General features: G+C 40.4%; 1 protein-coding gene across 1 annotated transcript in view; it reads right to left on the reverse strand.

The window, feature by feature from the left end:
• Positions 1 to 2564: 2564 nt before the first annotated feature.
• The window catches only part of igf2bp1 (insulin-like growth factor 2 mRNA binding protein 1), a 64571-nt gene continuing 50112 nt past the window's right edge, over positions 2565 to 17023 (reverse strand). The window contains exons 7-15 of the mRNA XM_044332558.1: positions 15864 to 15998; positions 15646 to 15768; positions 15394 to 15529; positions 13843 to 13965; positions 13059 to 13175; positions 12471 to 12545; positions 12159 to 12290; positions 11918 to 12031; positions 2565 to 10590 (exon numbers count right to left, since the gene is read on the reverse strand). Coding sequence (XP_044188493.1) covers positions 10441 to 10590; positions 11918 to 12031; positions 12159 to 12290; positions 12471 to 12545; positions 13059 to 13175; positions 13843 to 13965; positions 15394 to 15529; positions 15646 to 15768; positions 15864 to 15998 — 1105 coding nt within the window. The 3' untranslated portion in view covers positions 2565 to 10440. The remainder of the gene's footprint in view (positions 10591 to 11917; positions 12032 to 12158; positions 12291 to 12470; positions 12546 to 13058; positions 13176 to 13842; positions 13966 to 15393; positions 15530 to 15645; positions 15769 to 15863; positions 15999 to 17023) is intronic.

Here is a 17023-nt window from a genome sequence, read left to right on the forward strand (position 1 = left end):
TTGCTGAATCCTTACCCTCATTAACCGGCCGGTAGGCACTGCAAGTGATCAACAACTGCTTCAGTTTGGAATCTTGTTTCCGTTAGGGACAACCAATCATGCCATATTGCCACGTTTAATCCATTGGGGCCAAATTTAGGTATCTTGAAAGCATGTTGTGTTGTGAATTAAAATAAATGGGCAAATACAATAGTCAAATAATGTGCCTATTGTAAGGCTTAGACTTTTGTCTTTTCAGCAGTCCTCGCCATTTTACAATATGCATTAGGACATAGCAAAACACATTCCCAGCAATGGGCTAGACTGACAGCAAGGCTTACCTAACCTGTCGCAGGCCAGATTTTGGCCTTTGTCATGGCTCAAAAACAAAAGTTTGGTCTCATCTTGAACTGCAGCATCTGCAGATTAATTCCATAACCGATATGTTATGATCCACTAAAGTTAGGCACGATACAAGATAAATAAATCCCAGTTTTTGTTGTCTTCACTGCCATCTTGACTGTACACACCTGGCAGAGATCTGCACTCGCCTGGGTGCACTCTTCTAGTTACCAGTTTCAGACATTCAGTCAACTTTTAAAAGTCTGCCACGTCCCACATGTGTGCATTTCATTGTTTAATAAACCCAATGGTCGCACGGCAATATACACCTGATTTCAAGAGGATTCTGCAGTCTGACTCTATATGAGAAGACTACTGGAGGATGGACACTGGCTGTCACATCATTAATTAAAACTGATGGCTGTTGCTTATTTTGTGATCCATACAGCTTATTTGTTCACACCTGTGTATAAAAACCAGAGACATGAATAACCAGACAAGGCTACTTACTGTTTGTTTCATGCAAACACCATATTCTGAATAAGATCAAAACCAGGATAAGAGTCATAACTGGGATATTGTGCATGTACAGTATGCGCACAGGTCCTCCCTCAACTAGTAGTTGATCAGTTGAATAAAACATACAGTGATACAAATTGTAATGATCTACACCCTAAAATTAATGTGAAACTAAAAACAAAACCGATTCACAGGCTTGAAGTTAAGGGACAGTTCAAACTCTTCTCATCAAAATAGTCGGTTATAAAACTAGATGCTTGTTCCTGGAATGGCAGCTGTCAAAAATGCCTACTTGTGTTCTGTAAGACACTGAGTGAACAGCACTGTAAATGAGTGAACTCTGGAGCGTTATATCAGCTTCAATGACAATTTGCTGGTGAACCACACAATCCTGTTGTTGGTTGAAAACTTCAATGTGTTGTTCATGCTGATGTTGAAGAAGGTCTGTCTGTATCTTGTCCACACCTTCTTACCACGACACATCTGACATCCTCTATGGATGCTATACAAAATACCAAGCCTATATGATAGGAACCCATCAAAGGCAAGTTGTAGTTCTTAATGTGGAGTGTGTGTGTGTGTGTTTGTGTGTTCATTAATTTTAATGCAAACCTATATAGGCTAAGTGTGTACTGCTTAGTACCAAATAAATATTGGATGATAAAATATGGTCAGGACATTCACAAATGTCAGCTGTCTGACATTTGTGAACTGATAATACCTGCAGGTCTGTACAGGAAGGATAGAGACTGTCGTCTGTTGACAGGTCAAAGACACTCCGGCACAGACAAACAATAACCTGTACAAGGGACATGAGGAACCAGGTTTATGTTCCATATCATATCCCTAATAAGCAGACTTATAACTGGGATAATCACAACGGTTGTGGACATTGATAAACCTCACTCTGATCACAGCAGTCACACTTCTGCCTAAACAGTGTGTATCCAGTTTGGAGTGCACAGGAAATTCTTAATTTTCTTGTGTTTGAATGAAAGTCAACAGACATAACTGAGGAGCCATTGCTCAAAGAACTGTTGTGCTGTTGCACCAAAACACGGATAAGTCTGATCAGGTTCTACAAAGACTGAACTGCAGAATACATGACTTTTTTAATGTGACCATTAGTTAAAGCCCCCTTCAACTCAACCTCATGTGTTTTGCTAATAGTTCCTTATTTGGATATTTGAGCTTCACTGTGCAGAATGATGTATGTGCAGAGAGCTGTTTTCACACACACCAGTTTCTCTGCGCTCACCTTAAATCTGAGTTTAAGGTGTGTATGTATGAGCAGGATTTGTGACATCACAACAGCCAATCATGATCCGATATGCAATTTGTGTGATGAAAAATATTTGCACATTCATAGATTCTGGAAATTTGAGGAAGGAGTAGATGAATTTTTAACCTGTTAACTGAACTTTTTTGTAGAAAAACCTTATAAGACACGATTATTCAAAGCAGGGTCTTTTTATATGTCTTAAAATGCATCTAGGGGGAAATTTTATTTTAATTTTACATTCAATTTTAAAAATAATTCATGTTAATGATAAAAGTAAAATGTTTTATGAGGTCTCCAAAGGAACTAATAAAAATAAATTAAAAATTCCATTGTTTTGTTTTGGAGGTTTTTTGTCGTTGTTAAAGGGTTAAGATACAGATTAAAATTGATTATTGTAAACTTTATATAAACCACACACAAAGAGCACGAGGAGGCGAGAGGATCCGTTTTCTCATCTTTTAATAACACATTCATATCTATGCTCTGTTTTGTTTACAAGGAGTTTAAAACAAGTGTTGATGAGGACTAAAGGAATCAGGCAGGCAGAGGGTGAAAGTCCATATACTGTAAAGACCAAAGGCGCCATCTGGTGGAAGGAGGGAGACTTAACCCTTCTCATGCTGCATCTCAGCAGCTGGGACTTTAGCAAAGAGCCTTGTCATGGCTGCACGATCAGAGAACATGGAGACGATCATCTTCATTTTCAGTTTGCTGAGCCCAGATCAGATTAGTCTAGTTGAATCCAGCTCAGGGCAGCATGAGAAGGGCCCACGTACAGAAATGATTCAGGGCCGTCCTGAGTGGCCCCCCTCCTTCCACCTGCAGCTACACAGTCAGCTAAAACAACAGGTCCTTTTGCTTTTTCAAATGACTCATTAGAAGTGAAAATAGATCATCAATCAGTGTAGAAGGTCCTCGCAGGGCGCTCTAACTCATGTAGGCTTTTCACAGAGAGAAAGAAAATGCTAAATGCACCCAAACACAAGAGATACAATCTGCTGTCATAAAAAAAAGAGAGAGAAAAAAAAATTAGAAGTCAACCAAAATAAAACAGGAAGAAAGATTTGAAGTTAAAAAAAAGTGTAAGTTTAATGAAATGAACAAAAGAAATGCAAATTGGATAAAGAAATCTCATTTATGTTGGGTTTTTTAAAGAAGAAATTAAAAACAGGCAGTAAGTTTTTGTCTCCCCCTTTCAGTTAATTATTCCATTTCATAATCCTTACAAAAACAACTAAGAATGGAGAAAGAAAACAAAATCATCTTTGGAAGAAGTAAAAGTTTTTTTCCTTTAATAGACTATCCACTACAGTATATGGAGATGCCGCTACCCAGTTATTCATTTACCTATATTTCTTTCAAGCAACTTTTTTTTTAGTTATTTTTGTGTCCTTTTTCAAAAAAAAATTTACCATTTACCTATTTTTTCCTAAGAGGTAGATCAACAAAACAATTACATGGTTACAGGAGTCGTGCCCCTTGATTCAGGAGGTGAAATCACAGGGAAGGGAAGTGGAGCAGCAGGGCGGAGCTGAAGGAGGATTGTGGGTAATTTTAGCGGTGTGAGGCAGCTAAATGAAAAACCTGCGGTGTTCAGTTCTGATTCAAAGCAGTATTCATTCCTTTAAAAAAAGTGAGGTTGCTGGCTGGAATTGACATTGAACAGTAAAATAAAAAACTGTTCCCAGAGCAGCAAATGCAAGTTAACACCTCTTTATGATTGGGCCACACCTGGGCCAATCAGGTTACTGAAAATTCTGCCCGACCCCGTGAGGGAAATCCTCATCCCAGCTGCCCTCGCCCCACGCCACCCTGCACCACAATGTGTCCATATTGGGTTTTTTTGTCTTTTTTGTCATTTTTTATTTACTCATTTATTTTTACAGTCCCATCTCTAAGCTGGAGAGGTAAAATTTCAAAAACCGAAAAATAAATTAAAGTCGAAGAGTGAAAAAAAAAAAATTGTGACTATAACATAGACTGTCCGTCCTTTCTGTCTGTCTGACTGACTATTTGCTCGTCTGTTTGTAATAAAAGAAAATAAAAGAAACAATCTTCTAGCTGAGTTTGCGTCTGTTTTGAGGTAGCGTTCCTAGTTATGTGTCAAGAGGTTTGTTTGTTTCGTCTCCGTAGGGTGTCCCTCTGCCGGGTCTCCGTTTTGTTTCAAAATGACTGGAGCCCGTTTCTGCTGAGGTACGGGGGGTACACGATATGGAGGAGCTTGCATCGTTTTATGGCAAACTGTCCTCTCAAGAGCTTGTAGTCTGTCTGTTTTTTACCATCTGTCAGGGCCAAGCTACATACTGTAAGGCCTATTAAGCCACAAACAAGAAGCCGGGCAGTTAACCCTGAAGTCTGAATTTCCAAGCTTATTCATATATCTTTGAGTGAAACTGCCTTTTGACTGACAGCAGTGTTGCCAGGAATCTACAAAGGACAATAACAGTGAGTTTTTAAGCCCATGTATATACTTAACATCAGTGCTGACCATTTTCTAAAGCATGTTGTAGTGTTTTAGATGTATGTGCCTTTCAATTACTTTACATGCATCTCACTACAGAGAATTATCACCCAACTTTAGTTCCCCTCAACTCTCCACAGCATTTTCAGCTTATCATTTTGGTTTTATCACCCACAACTTTACAGTTTTGGTTTAGTGTCAGCGCTCTCATGACATCATTTTTGGCCACAGAAGGCAGCTGTTTTCAGCAAAAAGAAGCTCTAAACCCACTGTACACCAAACAACAGACAGACATAAGTTAGAAATTAGCTGGTGAACACTGATTCTGCTGCCATCATGTAGCCAAAAAAAAAAATCGGTCATTGCAGGTGTTTAAAGTTGCTTGAATTAGGCAATCCACCACAGTGAACATTATGTTCACGTTCATGTTATCACAGACTGATCTTCACTGCAGTACCAGGAAATAATAATTTTGATGATAGTAAAAGCAGACATGATGTTCACTGGGGAGGCTGGATCAGGTAAAGCTGGGCAAACCTCAAGCTGCCCCAGAAGGAGCACTGTTTTGATGAGTGGGTTTGAACACAACCACCTGGATGATGTAATAAACTTATGCTAATAGACACTATGCCACAGATTGACAGGTTTATTACATCACCTGGGTGGTTTTGTAAAGAAATTTTGCAATGCCCCAGCAAAATCCAGGGAAGAGAAGACTGAGCTGGCAAACATGGATGTAAACAATCCATGATTCAAATTTTTCAGAAAGAAAAATCTGCTTGGTAGATGTTTTATGAGGAAGGAAATTAATTCAAAATGTTTGTTAGATCTTTTGGTGCATAACACTTAGCTCTGGCTGTTTAGGAGAAAACTCCACAGTGTACCTTTAATGTGACATTTGATTATTTGCATCAAGGTACAATATCAACTAAGGTGGGTCCTCGAGGGGGGTACCCAGTTTCATGTTTTATGTGTTGTTGATTGTATCATAGTGAAATTAATGTAAACAAATGAATACTAAATGTGGTATGTTTTGTTATGTGGTAAATATGTTTTAGAAAATGGCCATCAGTAATATTAAGTAGCAATTTATAGTAAATGGGATAAAACATGACAGAAACACTGGTATGGTCCTTTAAACAGTCTTGGAATAAGCTTAATCCAACAAAATCTTCTAAGTTTGATACTTAAATTTATATTGTGTGGCAACTCTGTCCACTAGCTGATACAACTCTTCAATATATCCCTCAACTTGCACTTTTAGGCCCAGAGTCAAACGGAAATGATCCAGATCTGATTTCCTTGCGGCTGTCCCTGTCGGGATGCAGGGCTTAGAATTGAGGCGGTTCTGCTTTTTGTGTGAGCCGTTCTTACTGCCACAGAGCAGGAGCTAAAGGTAGCACGGTGTGTGTCTCAGTGCTCTGTCTTGTGTTTTGTGTGTGGAGACACAACAAGCCTAAAGTGTACTGTCGCTACTGTCTCTACTGTACATAGAAAAACAAGATGAGAAGAGTTCAGCTCCAAGATGAGATCACCATTTGAATGAAGTAACCTTCACTCCAAAATGCTACTGAAGTTATCTTAAGACCCTTTCTATGAGTTCAGTATTACAGGTTATCTGCTCAAAATGGCTCTACTGCATTTTGGACTGAGACCCTTCCTGTGTGTTTGGCACAGTTACTGTCATGCACTGAGCTACATGTTAGTAGTTCATCGTGTTTAGTAGCTGTTTTGTTAATAGATTTGTGCATTCAAAAACAAAAGAACAAAACATGATCAAATTCAACTATTTTCATTTTCAAAAAAAAAAAAAAGTCAGAACATCGATAGTAAAAAAAAAAAAAAAGTTGGTGGTTAAAGTAAGAAATCGAAAAGGTCTTGAACAGAAGTGAGCAAAACGAACACGATGGAGACCAGCGCAAGAGAGGGCGAGGGACCCTGACGTTCCCGCCCGCTCCAAAAATGAAATGATTCTTTTTTTTTTTTCTTTTTTTTTAAATAAAAAGGAAATAAAACATCTCACTCTTCTCCTGGAGTACAGAAGGGCAAAAACAAACGAGGAGAGTGTTTTGTGGAAGGACAGAGAGGGGTGGTAAAATAAGAAAGGAGATGGTAGAGGTTTTTGTGTAAGTGATACAGAGGCTTCTCTCTACCACCTCCCATCCTTCCTCCACTCCTTCCATCCTTCCTTCTCCTCTTCCCTTCACTCTCCACATTTTTTCTTTAAAGATCTGCGTCGAGTTTCGGGTGTTACAGGAGATTCTCAGTCGTTTTCGATAGTTTGACGTTGTCGACATATTTCATCAATTAGTGCAACAGAACGTCCCCAGATGTCACGTCCAAATAAAGCTTGCTGTATCGTCAAAACTAAATAAAACCAAAAAAATAAAAAAAATAAAAGAAATGAATCCTAACCAATCCAAATGGCTGCAGGCTGAATAATGAATCCTGAATAGTGTGTCTTGGTGGTTGTGAACAGAGCTCTATGGTTTGGAAAGAGGTGGAAACTTAACACAGGACAACTTCATGTTGAGCTGTGAAGTTACCACCTCTGGACAAAAATGGAAGCATAGACACGGTAGAATAGACTTTTCCCTGTTTGATGGTGAGCTGGTGGGGGAGCCGATGAAGACTGGCGGTGTCACCAAGCACAGGCAAGACATTAAAAAGACTGTGAGTTATCTGGCAGTGTCCTTCAGTGACTTGGCTTGGCGCAATCTTTACTCTCTCTACGGCTATTCCCATTTTGATTTTTTATGCTTTTTTCTCCAAAAATACAAAAAGTATCGTGATCACCTTTTAACATCTTATGTACAGGTTTTAATCTATTACTCAGCTGTGTTAATGTTGTTTTTAAACTCTCTTGCTCTTTTTCTCTTGCTCCCATTTTTTCTAAAGGTTTTGGATTTCTCCCTCCTTGGTCACAGATGGAGGGCCATAGGTTCTCGTCCTACTTTTTTCTGCTTTTTTTTTCTCCAAAGTTTCACCCAACCACACCCCCTGACAAAAATGAACATTTAAAACCAGCGAACACACCCACACCTGCAATCGCTTTCACACACACTCACGCACATGTAGCCAACAGGGAGCTTCTGAGGTGTCGTGGTCAGTGCACAGGTAATAAATATTCACATTCAGAGAAGTCAGAGCTAGTTCAGGTGTGTGTGTGTGTGTAGGTAGAATGCCCCTTCAGTCTCCATGCACAGTTACACTGTAGATGGACTACTATGCTGATGCATTCAACACAACTCTGATCTGACAAGTTCCCAACCTCCAGATGAGACAGGTTGAGGAGGACAGGGTGAACGTGGCTTAAAAAGCTCACATTCATGTGTCCTCTTTGTGGGTGAGAAACATCACCTCTTGAAGTTATTTTGAACACTTAAGCCCTCTCATAATGTTTGGTGCTTGATGATGATGTCATCACAATAAGGCAGGAGAGGAGGGTCCTTCAGGGCACAGGGCAGGCCAGTAGCCACGAAAAATGGGGAGTCGCAGTGATATAATGCGACCTGAAGAGGAGGTTGTTGGTCCTCTTAAGCAGTCAAATACACGTTAGTAAGTATTACTGGTATCACCCCTTCTGATGACGCAGCGTGTTTGGTCACCGTGTGCACTTTAGGACCCCCTCTCGAGTTAACACCACTCCCCATTGGCCAAATTCTGTTTCAGACAACGGCTCCAATCACACTTCAGGAAGACGGAGAGCATGTTCCCTCACCTAAAAAAAAAAAAGGCAAAATGGCACTCGACCTATTTCCTCTCTAGACCAGCATTTTAACTCTCTCTGCTGAAAAAACGAAAAACAGCCTCCTCGTCATCCTGAGCTCATTCGATCATCATCACACCCAAAAAACAGAAAAAAATAACCAAAGCAACAAGACAATACCTAAAAAAAAATACTTTTTTTCCTTAAAAAAATAAAAAATATTCAGGACTATCAGCTCTTCTTTTCTTTTTTTTCTTCTTATATAAAACACCAGCAAGCAAAGAAAAGTTAGGAATACTGAGGTAACTTTACCCTGAGGTAGGTTTTTTCTTTTTCATTTCTTCTCTAATCTGTTCTAATCTTGGCGAGAGCGTCCAGGCATAGACCCCGCCCCTCATTATCATACGCAGGCAGGGTCTGGAGGCTCCGCCCACAGGCCTTCAGCAGATCGGGAGAGAGAACAAGGAAGCCGCTTCCCTTCTGTCTGATTTTACCTTCTCTGAACTCAAGGCAAGGAGCTTTGGAAGACTTTGCCTTTTGGTTCCTGCGCTCAGCCAAGGCCAGCCCCAGACTTCCTTTATTACTACAAGCATTAGAGGCCATCTTTGTCCAAAAGAACAAACATGACTTCAGTGCAGGGATGGTCTTAAAGACCTCAGCTCCTCTGAGGAAAAAGCCATCTGGTCCAAGACTGGCCTTGAATATCCAGCGCTGGAGGAAGGCAATGAGCAGAAAGTCTCAGACACACCTTGTCTGTCTGTCATTGCAGGACTTATTCATACAGGTGTAGCAAAATCTCACACCTGACTCGCTGCCTTCAATACATTCACCCGAGGGGCCGGGCTAACTCACATATCATATATATATAATATATATAAAATATGCCGTTTAAGGTGCGGGCCGCTAGCCAGCTAGCATAGCTGCTGGCTGTTTTGTTTTTTTAAAGTTGTTGGTTTATTTTATACTGGTTTCACATGCGTGAGCTAAGCCGCTGCAATAGAACTGCAGGACCAGCTGCGACCTCTGCTCCCCTTACTGTCTCTTGCTGCGCCTTCCGCCACACGGCTAAACGTGGAAGGGGGTGCTCAGTACCTCCCCTGCCCCTGGCCTTGTTGTAGGCTACATTATGCTACGTATCATAGACGAGGGACTGGGAAATATACAAAAGACCCCTTTTAAAAAAAGGCAAGGCGGCCAGACGCAGCATTTCTTAACATTTACATGAAGATTATATATTTACAACCTCATATTTTCTTCTTTTTTTCTTTTTTTTCGTCCAATCTCTCCGCTATTCGAAGAGGTCTTTAAAGAGCAGTGTTAACATCTGCGGCCCCTCTTCTAGACTCTCATTGGCTAAGGGGATTAGGGGTGGGTTGAATCACCCTTGACCTATCCCCCTGTGCCGCTGCAGCAGTTTCCATGCTCCCTCTCCCGGCTCCGCCTCACTGCATTCTATCAATAATAGCTCTGAATAAAACATTTCTATACATATATCTCTATGTTTAAAAAAACCACCCTTAAAATATAGGACTGACTGCAGATGGTTGGAGAGGTCTGTAGGGGGGCGACTGAGGGACAAATGGGCCCCTGCTAGTGTGTCTCAGATTTCTCCAGCCAGCCTCTCCCCTCTGCAACAAATGTGAACATATGTGGACAGGTGTAAACAACAGCAGTAAGGCTCCATCCTTACATGGAGAGTAATGTCAGCCCTGTTGTTTAAACCCATCTCATCTGCTAAAGTTGCAGCAGATGAGGAGCTGGCTGTAGCCCCTCTAAGGCACACTAGGAGGACACTGCCCCTCCCTCTCTCCATCCCTCTTTTCCTTCATCCCTCCATCCTCACTCAGTCTCTCTTCTGGCCTGGCATCTGGTCTCTGTTCTCATGTCTCTTTTTATCTTAATCCTCTTTTTTATTCATTTCAACTTTTGATTTGATTCATCTTCTCTTTCTCTTTAAACGCCAATCTATCTCTCTGGCTATCGGGCGTACTCCCTCCCTCTTTATATCTCTCCCTGTCTATCGCTGGGTCCGTGTGTCGCTCTCCTGTATCCGTCCGTCCGTCTGTCTATCCGTCCGTGCATGTGTCTGTCTGTCTGTCCGTCAGGCGGGGGGGCGCCCCACAGTGTGTGAGTATGGTGCGGGGGCCCTCACTTCCTGCGCGGCTGGTGGTCCTGACTCAGTCCCTGTGTAGGGCTGCCCATCTCTGTGAAGCCCTGGGGTTGAGGACAGGAGCCCGTCCCGCCTTTCTGTGGCTGTTTGACCTGGGTCAGGATGTCCCGGATCTTCCTCTGAGCCAGCTGGAGGACAAAGAGGAGATGAATGAAATGAAATTTGCACAAATCACAAGATTCCGGAGTAAATATACTTGCTACCTATGCCAACACCACACTGCAGACAGAGAAAGTTAGTGACTAGCAAGTAAACACAGTTGAGCATTTAGCAGCTGAAGAGAAAGAAATTTCTCTGAGAAGATGGTGAAGAGCACACAAAAGCTAAAAGAAGAGTGTATACTGGACACATTAATCATATCAGCTTTATAAGGTGATGATATGTCAATGTTGTGTTTACAGTTTTTCCCACTGCCCTCAAGTGGCCAAAAAATATCAATTAAAACAAGTTTAAGCTGGAGAAATTTACAAGTATGAGTAAGGTAGATATAACTGAGTATCATCTGCATAAAAATTAAAAGATATTTCATGTTCACTAATTGTGTGACCAAGCATGTAAATAGAGAAAAGAATAGGGCCCAGAATTGAGCCTTGAGGTACACCATAAGGAAGTTAGACGAAGTACAAACGAAGAAATGACGCTACCAAGTCCCACAGAGAAAACCCTATCAGAAAGAAAGGATTGGCATTACTGGTAGTTACGCTTGCAGGGCTAGCCATAACTACATATTAGCCCTATATGGATAGCATAGCCTGCTGGAAAAAGTTTTAATGATTAAAGCATAAAAAAATGTACATTCATTACTTTTATAAAACTGTATTTGGTATGTTACATGAAGTAGCTGCAGTGTTAAATGTCACCGTAACATGTCACTGATTGACCACAAACGCTAGTTAGATGCTAATGGCCATTATGTCGAATGTTTAATGGGCATTTTAATGCTAGTAAGATGCTGTAAGTTTGGCATGTGTCAGTTAGGCTAATGTTACCACAGATGGTGTATATGCCAAAAATCTGTAAATGTGGGTTGGGAGTGATATCTGTCAGTGGAGGACAAGTGACATACAGTCAGCAGTGGCATATGCCAGTAACAGTATATACAACTAAAACAAGGCATACTCTAGCCACTTGACTTCAAAACAAATTCAGACATTTCATGTGAATAAATGGCATACATTCATCACTATGTGCATATAAGATGTGGACTTTGTGACCTCAAGTAAATAAAGATATGGTAGCAATTCAATGTATATCAATAATATTAAAGTCATAGGTTTGTTACTAAAATTTGAGGATTGTACATACTAGAAATAATGTTGCAGCTGTAACATACATTATGTATTATTTGTTCTTTTGTTGATGGAATTATTTGTGGCACTTAAGTTACATGCTCTTACACTGACTAAATTATATGTTAAAGCTTGATGAGGCAACACAGTAGGAGGAGTAGCCTACCTGGCTGGCGTAGAAATGTCCATTGATCTTGACAATGACTTGGTCGTTTTCATCAGGCGTCTGTTCTCTGGGGACCACCACCTCTGCTGCTGTCAGGTTCTGAAGCTCATTCACCTGGAAACACAGAATTTAGTTATGTGAGGAGGCAGAAACAACCTTATGGCTAAAGGTTGTAGGCTTGAATAGCAAGGGATGCAACTAACAGGTGGAGGGAACAGAGTGTAAGGTGCAGGTGGCTTACCGTCTTGCCTCCCTTGCCAATGACCCTTCCTGCAGCGGCGGCAGCCATCTTGATGTGAGTCTCCAGTTTGACCTCCTCCTTTGGACCAAAAAAGTTCTCCTCTTTCAGTTTGCCGTAGATTCTGCCCTGAGCCTGTAGGAGGGAGATAATTAAATAATCATCTCCATATACATCAACAGTGATGTGATCATGTATTAAGATGGCAACATCTTGTTGCCAATGCAGAAGTGCCAAAAACTGCAGTTCCTTTAATGGCCACTTGAGGCTGGCTCCAAAAGCGAGTCATATTTTTATACAGTCTATGGTTTTTACCTTAAACTGAGCCTCAGGGGGTCCTGTCACAATCACCATCCTCATTTTAGAGTCTGGAGATTCAGCTGGGGCGATCTGGAGAGGAGATTAATAAAGAAATGCATCGTTGGTCTTTAATAGTGTAGGTTTGGTTTCAGAAGCAGGGGGACACAAAGTTATGGATTCTTCTACCAAAAAGTACTATGGTATTTCTCATAATAATGGTATTTTAACAAAGGAATTCCAAATGGTATGTATAATTAACACACTACCTCTATTTAAAACATTGTAAAGTCAGTCTTTTCATCAGTAAATACACAGAGTATGTTTTCTTTATAATAACATAACTATTTATATACATCATGTAGAGACAAGCTGAGAAAACCAGTTTAAAGAGCTGATGTGGGGCTTTCACACAGTATCTCATGTATGTCTGTAAACCATAAAACATTTGTGAATTAATCATATTTTCAGTAATTTACAGACATACATAAGCTTTCAATGAAAAGGGCCCTAAAATCACAGACTGTGTGATAGTTTTATTTCTTACATTTTTCAGCTGTTCCTACTCAACATGTTGCATGTCTGGTAAACTTGTAAAGTACAGACCTTAATGGAGGCCCCAGCGAAGCGGCTCAGCTGTTTGATGTGCTGTCCCTTCTTTCCAATGATGGCTCCCACTGCTTGCGCTGGGATGTACACGTGGACTGTCTCCTGCTCTGGAGCCTGAGAACACATAAAGCACAGACTTCATTACATAAACTGAATATTTATTTGAGAATAAGATGTTGTTACCTCAGCTTCATAGTATTTAAGAAAATACCAGCCAGCACTTCATAAAAAAGGAAAGATTACAGCTGGTGAATATCCTCATTTGTAGTGTGCTTTAAGACTAGAAATAAAAAGTCAACCTAAAAACAAATGTACAGAGCGAACAAAGAGAATGTACAGAGAGAACAGTCAACATATACAAAAACAGACAACTGAGGACTGATTATGAGGACTCATCAGGTGACACTTTTTGTGGTTTATCCACTAATATTCCCTCTATTCCATTTATCTCCAGATGACATCATCACTGCACTTTGCTATTCAGAGATGCAGTGATGGATAGCCTGGTTCAAATTCACGAAAAAAAAAAACGTGATAAAGTGATATGTACCAATTTAGAGAAAGAGGGGATAGCAGTTTTAGTGTCTGGTATCAAGGAACAGCTCTGTCACCTCAATTTGAACATTTCAGAAAAAAACAACGACACCTTCAAATAAAAAAAAAATAAATCAGAAAAAATGGAGTTATGAGGTTTCAAAAAAAAGCAATGTGTTAGAAGAGGGGGAGTCTTTGTGACCACCTTCTGGTGGTGTTTGGTCATCTAAAGAGCAGGTTTCCTTACCCCGAAGCAACCGTAAGGGGCACCAGAGACAGCGTTTCCAGGCGGTGGTGGGGGCATGTTGGAGGAAGAAGGGAAGAGGCCCAGAGCACCCAGGTTCAGTCCAGGGATCAGGTGGGTCTGTTGCTGTGGAGACAGCAGGTTAGAGATCATCTGGAGGTTTACTTGTGTGTGCATGGGGAGAAATCTGATGTCTTGGTTCTCATGCCAATGTTAAAATGAATCAATATATATTATTCTATACATAAAAAGCAATTATGAAATAATCACTTTGGGTATCACTTTGATGTATGTAATGATCCAAGCTAACAACCCAGCCTTGCTAGTGAGCTGGCTAAGTACAATAGATAGCCTGTGCAGCCTTGTTGAGCCAAATGAAAGGAGAGACTGGTTAGCGTTTCTTTATACTGTGTTTTTTTACAACAGCAGCTGGTTGAAAGCATGTGATTGGAGCGCTGACAGGTGACAACTCCTCTGTCATGAAATATGACATGAAATAATAGTTGGGAAAAATACCAGTATAAGAAATTAAGATGTCTATGATCAAATACAAATGAACTACAATAACGATCTTATTTTTGAAAATAAGAGGAATTAAGTAAGTAGTTTTATAATAATGAGTTTTAACAAATTCTTAAATTATTTCACAGTTTATTGGTTCATTTCTATATTTTACAAAATTTATTCATGTTCTTGTTTATGTCATGATGTCTTTTTTATTTATTCAGTACTGAACACTTTGGGGCTATAGGAACTAGATCAAAAACAGTATTGGGAAATGGTCATCAGTGATGTAAACATGATTCAATAATCAAAAACATATAAAATCACTATTATAGTCTCTTCAGTGCATGTTTGACACTCAGAATTTTTACTATACTGAATGTATCTGACTGCTGTACTTAGGTACTCTGCAAAAAAGTGGCTTACATGGAAAACGTTATATTCTCATTACACATCATGCTTTGTAGACTAAAACTGAAACTAGCAGTTTATCGATGCATTGATTGTGGAGGTCTACGGAGTCATGATTTAACACAAACACAAGGAGGGTTGAATCGAGCGCAACTGGACTTGATTGAAGATACTTGAGGACATTTCGCCTCTCATCCAAGGGGCTTCCTCACGTCTAACTGACTGGTGGGCAGTCCCAGGTATTTAACCTCTGTGGGGTCATTATCAAGGTCATTGATACGACTTGGTTTGTTAGTGTTCCTGGCTATTGTAACAGTAGTCGTTAGAGTCACTGGAGGTTCCCAGGAGACCTAACAACCATTCACATGTGACAACTCTAACAACAGTCAGTTAGAACCGAAGAAGCCCCTTAGATGAGAGGTGAAACGTCTTCCAAGTATCTACAACCAAGAAGTCCAATTGCCCTTGATTCAACCCTCCTTGGATAACCATAACCTGGATGACTGAGAATCTTCACAGACATCAAACTTTTGATGCGTCCATATTTAAACTTGTCACTGCAATTGAAAGAATTTTAGTGATTTTTCAAGCTGTGTATTGGTGTAGTGGTGATATTGGTGTGTGTGCATGTAGACTCACATTCATAGCAGCAATGTCGTTCTCATAGGCCTCTCTGATCTTCTTCATGACCTCCACCTCGGCCAGACAGCAGGCTTCAATAGAGCCTTTGAGTGTGATGGTTCTCTCTGGATTGTACAGTGTCAGGTCCTGAAGACTGCAACCATCACAGGAGGTTTATTACTGATACATAGAGCGATTGTTGCATAGAGAGATTGTTATTTAAATATTCCAGAGAGAGAGAGAGAGTGAGTGAGTGTGTGTGTGTCTTACGGGGAGATGGTGATCTTGGTGTCTGTGTCCTGCTCGACTTTTTTCAGATTTCGGCCCTCCTTTCCAATCAGGCGTCCTACAAAGTTGTTGTGAGCCAGAATCTTCAGAGGAACCTCATCAGCACTGCAAACACAAACCAAAGTCGAGCTTCATTAGGGTAACCGTTGAGGATCATGTTATTTTAACACTGTTTACATGGATTACTCTTTTAAACCTACGTCTTGGTGTCTTTAGCCTCCTGGTGCATGATGTCCAGGATCATGCGGCACGCGGCGGAGCAACCCTCGGGGGTGGAGTGGATGCTGATCGGCTTCTCAGCAGCACCTGCATTCTCCTTGCGGTGCACGTCAATCCTGCAGTGAAGGAAAAAGATCAGAAACACTTTATTCACTCTTTGAACCCTGGAGTGTTTCTGCTCATTTTTAATAGCATGCCATGTATTGTTTGTTCTTATTTTTTAGGACAAGTAAGGCTATTCAGAAATTCCATCATTCTGCACGTGAATACTGTTATACATGTTATAGGAGACTTTAATGGCAGGGGGAACTAAAAATGTACATTGAAATTTTATAGTTTTTTTGTCTTCATGTGCAAAAGTTTTCAACACAGCACAAATATATGAATGGATACAAGAAATTCCAGGGAGGTTTCAGGGATATAAGAACCATGTTGATGGGACACTCTAGTTCCTCAGGCTGAAAGGGTTAAGTCACTCTATTCACCAGGTTCAGTAATTACTGAGGAGTTACTTTTACTTTTGACTTCACCACATTTCACTACAGTATACACATGAATCTGTAAATCAATTCTACAAATGAACCACAGAAGCAAATCAAACTTAAATGTGCTATAACATGATGTGAAACATTGGTGGTACTGTTCTGGGCCAGTGTTGCGGGCTAATAAGAGGCTATTGAGCTTTGCTGGAGCTGAACTGACAGACAAATACATTCAAAAATATACATACAGATCAGGTAACAACCAAATCTACAGTAAGAGAGTAAATTAACGGCCCCTCCCTAAAGTGGTGCAGTCCTACACTAACCTGACCTGTCAAGAGATACGTGGTGTCCTGTTGAATTTTGACAATATTGTACACAAGGTGGAGAGCAAATACAAAATAGGTTGAAGATGAATGCATGAATGGGTAAACGGATGAACAGTGGTCAGGAAAAAAATTTGGATTTTAGCAAAGGGGCAAATGGTGTAGGCTGAGCAATCAAACAATCATATGGTGATATAAATATACAAATTGTTTTCATAATCCACTGTTTAGTTTGTACATTTTATTTGTTTATATGTATTTTTAATGCGATTTTTTGCTTCTGAGACAAAGGCAGGAGGTAGTGCAGACAGATAAACATATATATATTTATTA

Source organism: Thunnus albacares, chromosome 17 (genome assembly GCF_914725855.1).
Source record: "Thunnus albacares chromosome 17, fThuAlb1.1, whole genome shotgun sequence".
In the NCBI taxonomy this organism is placed as follows: Eukaryota; Metazoa; Chordata; class Actinopteri; order Scombriformes; family Scombridae; genus Thunnus; species Thunnus albacares.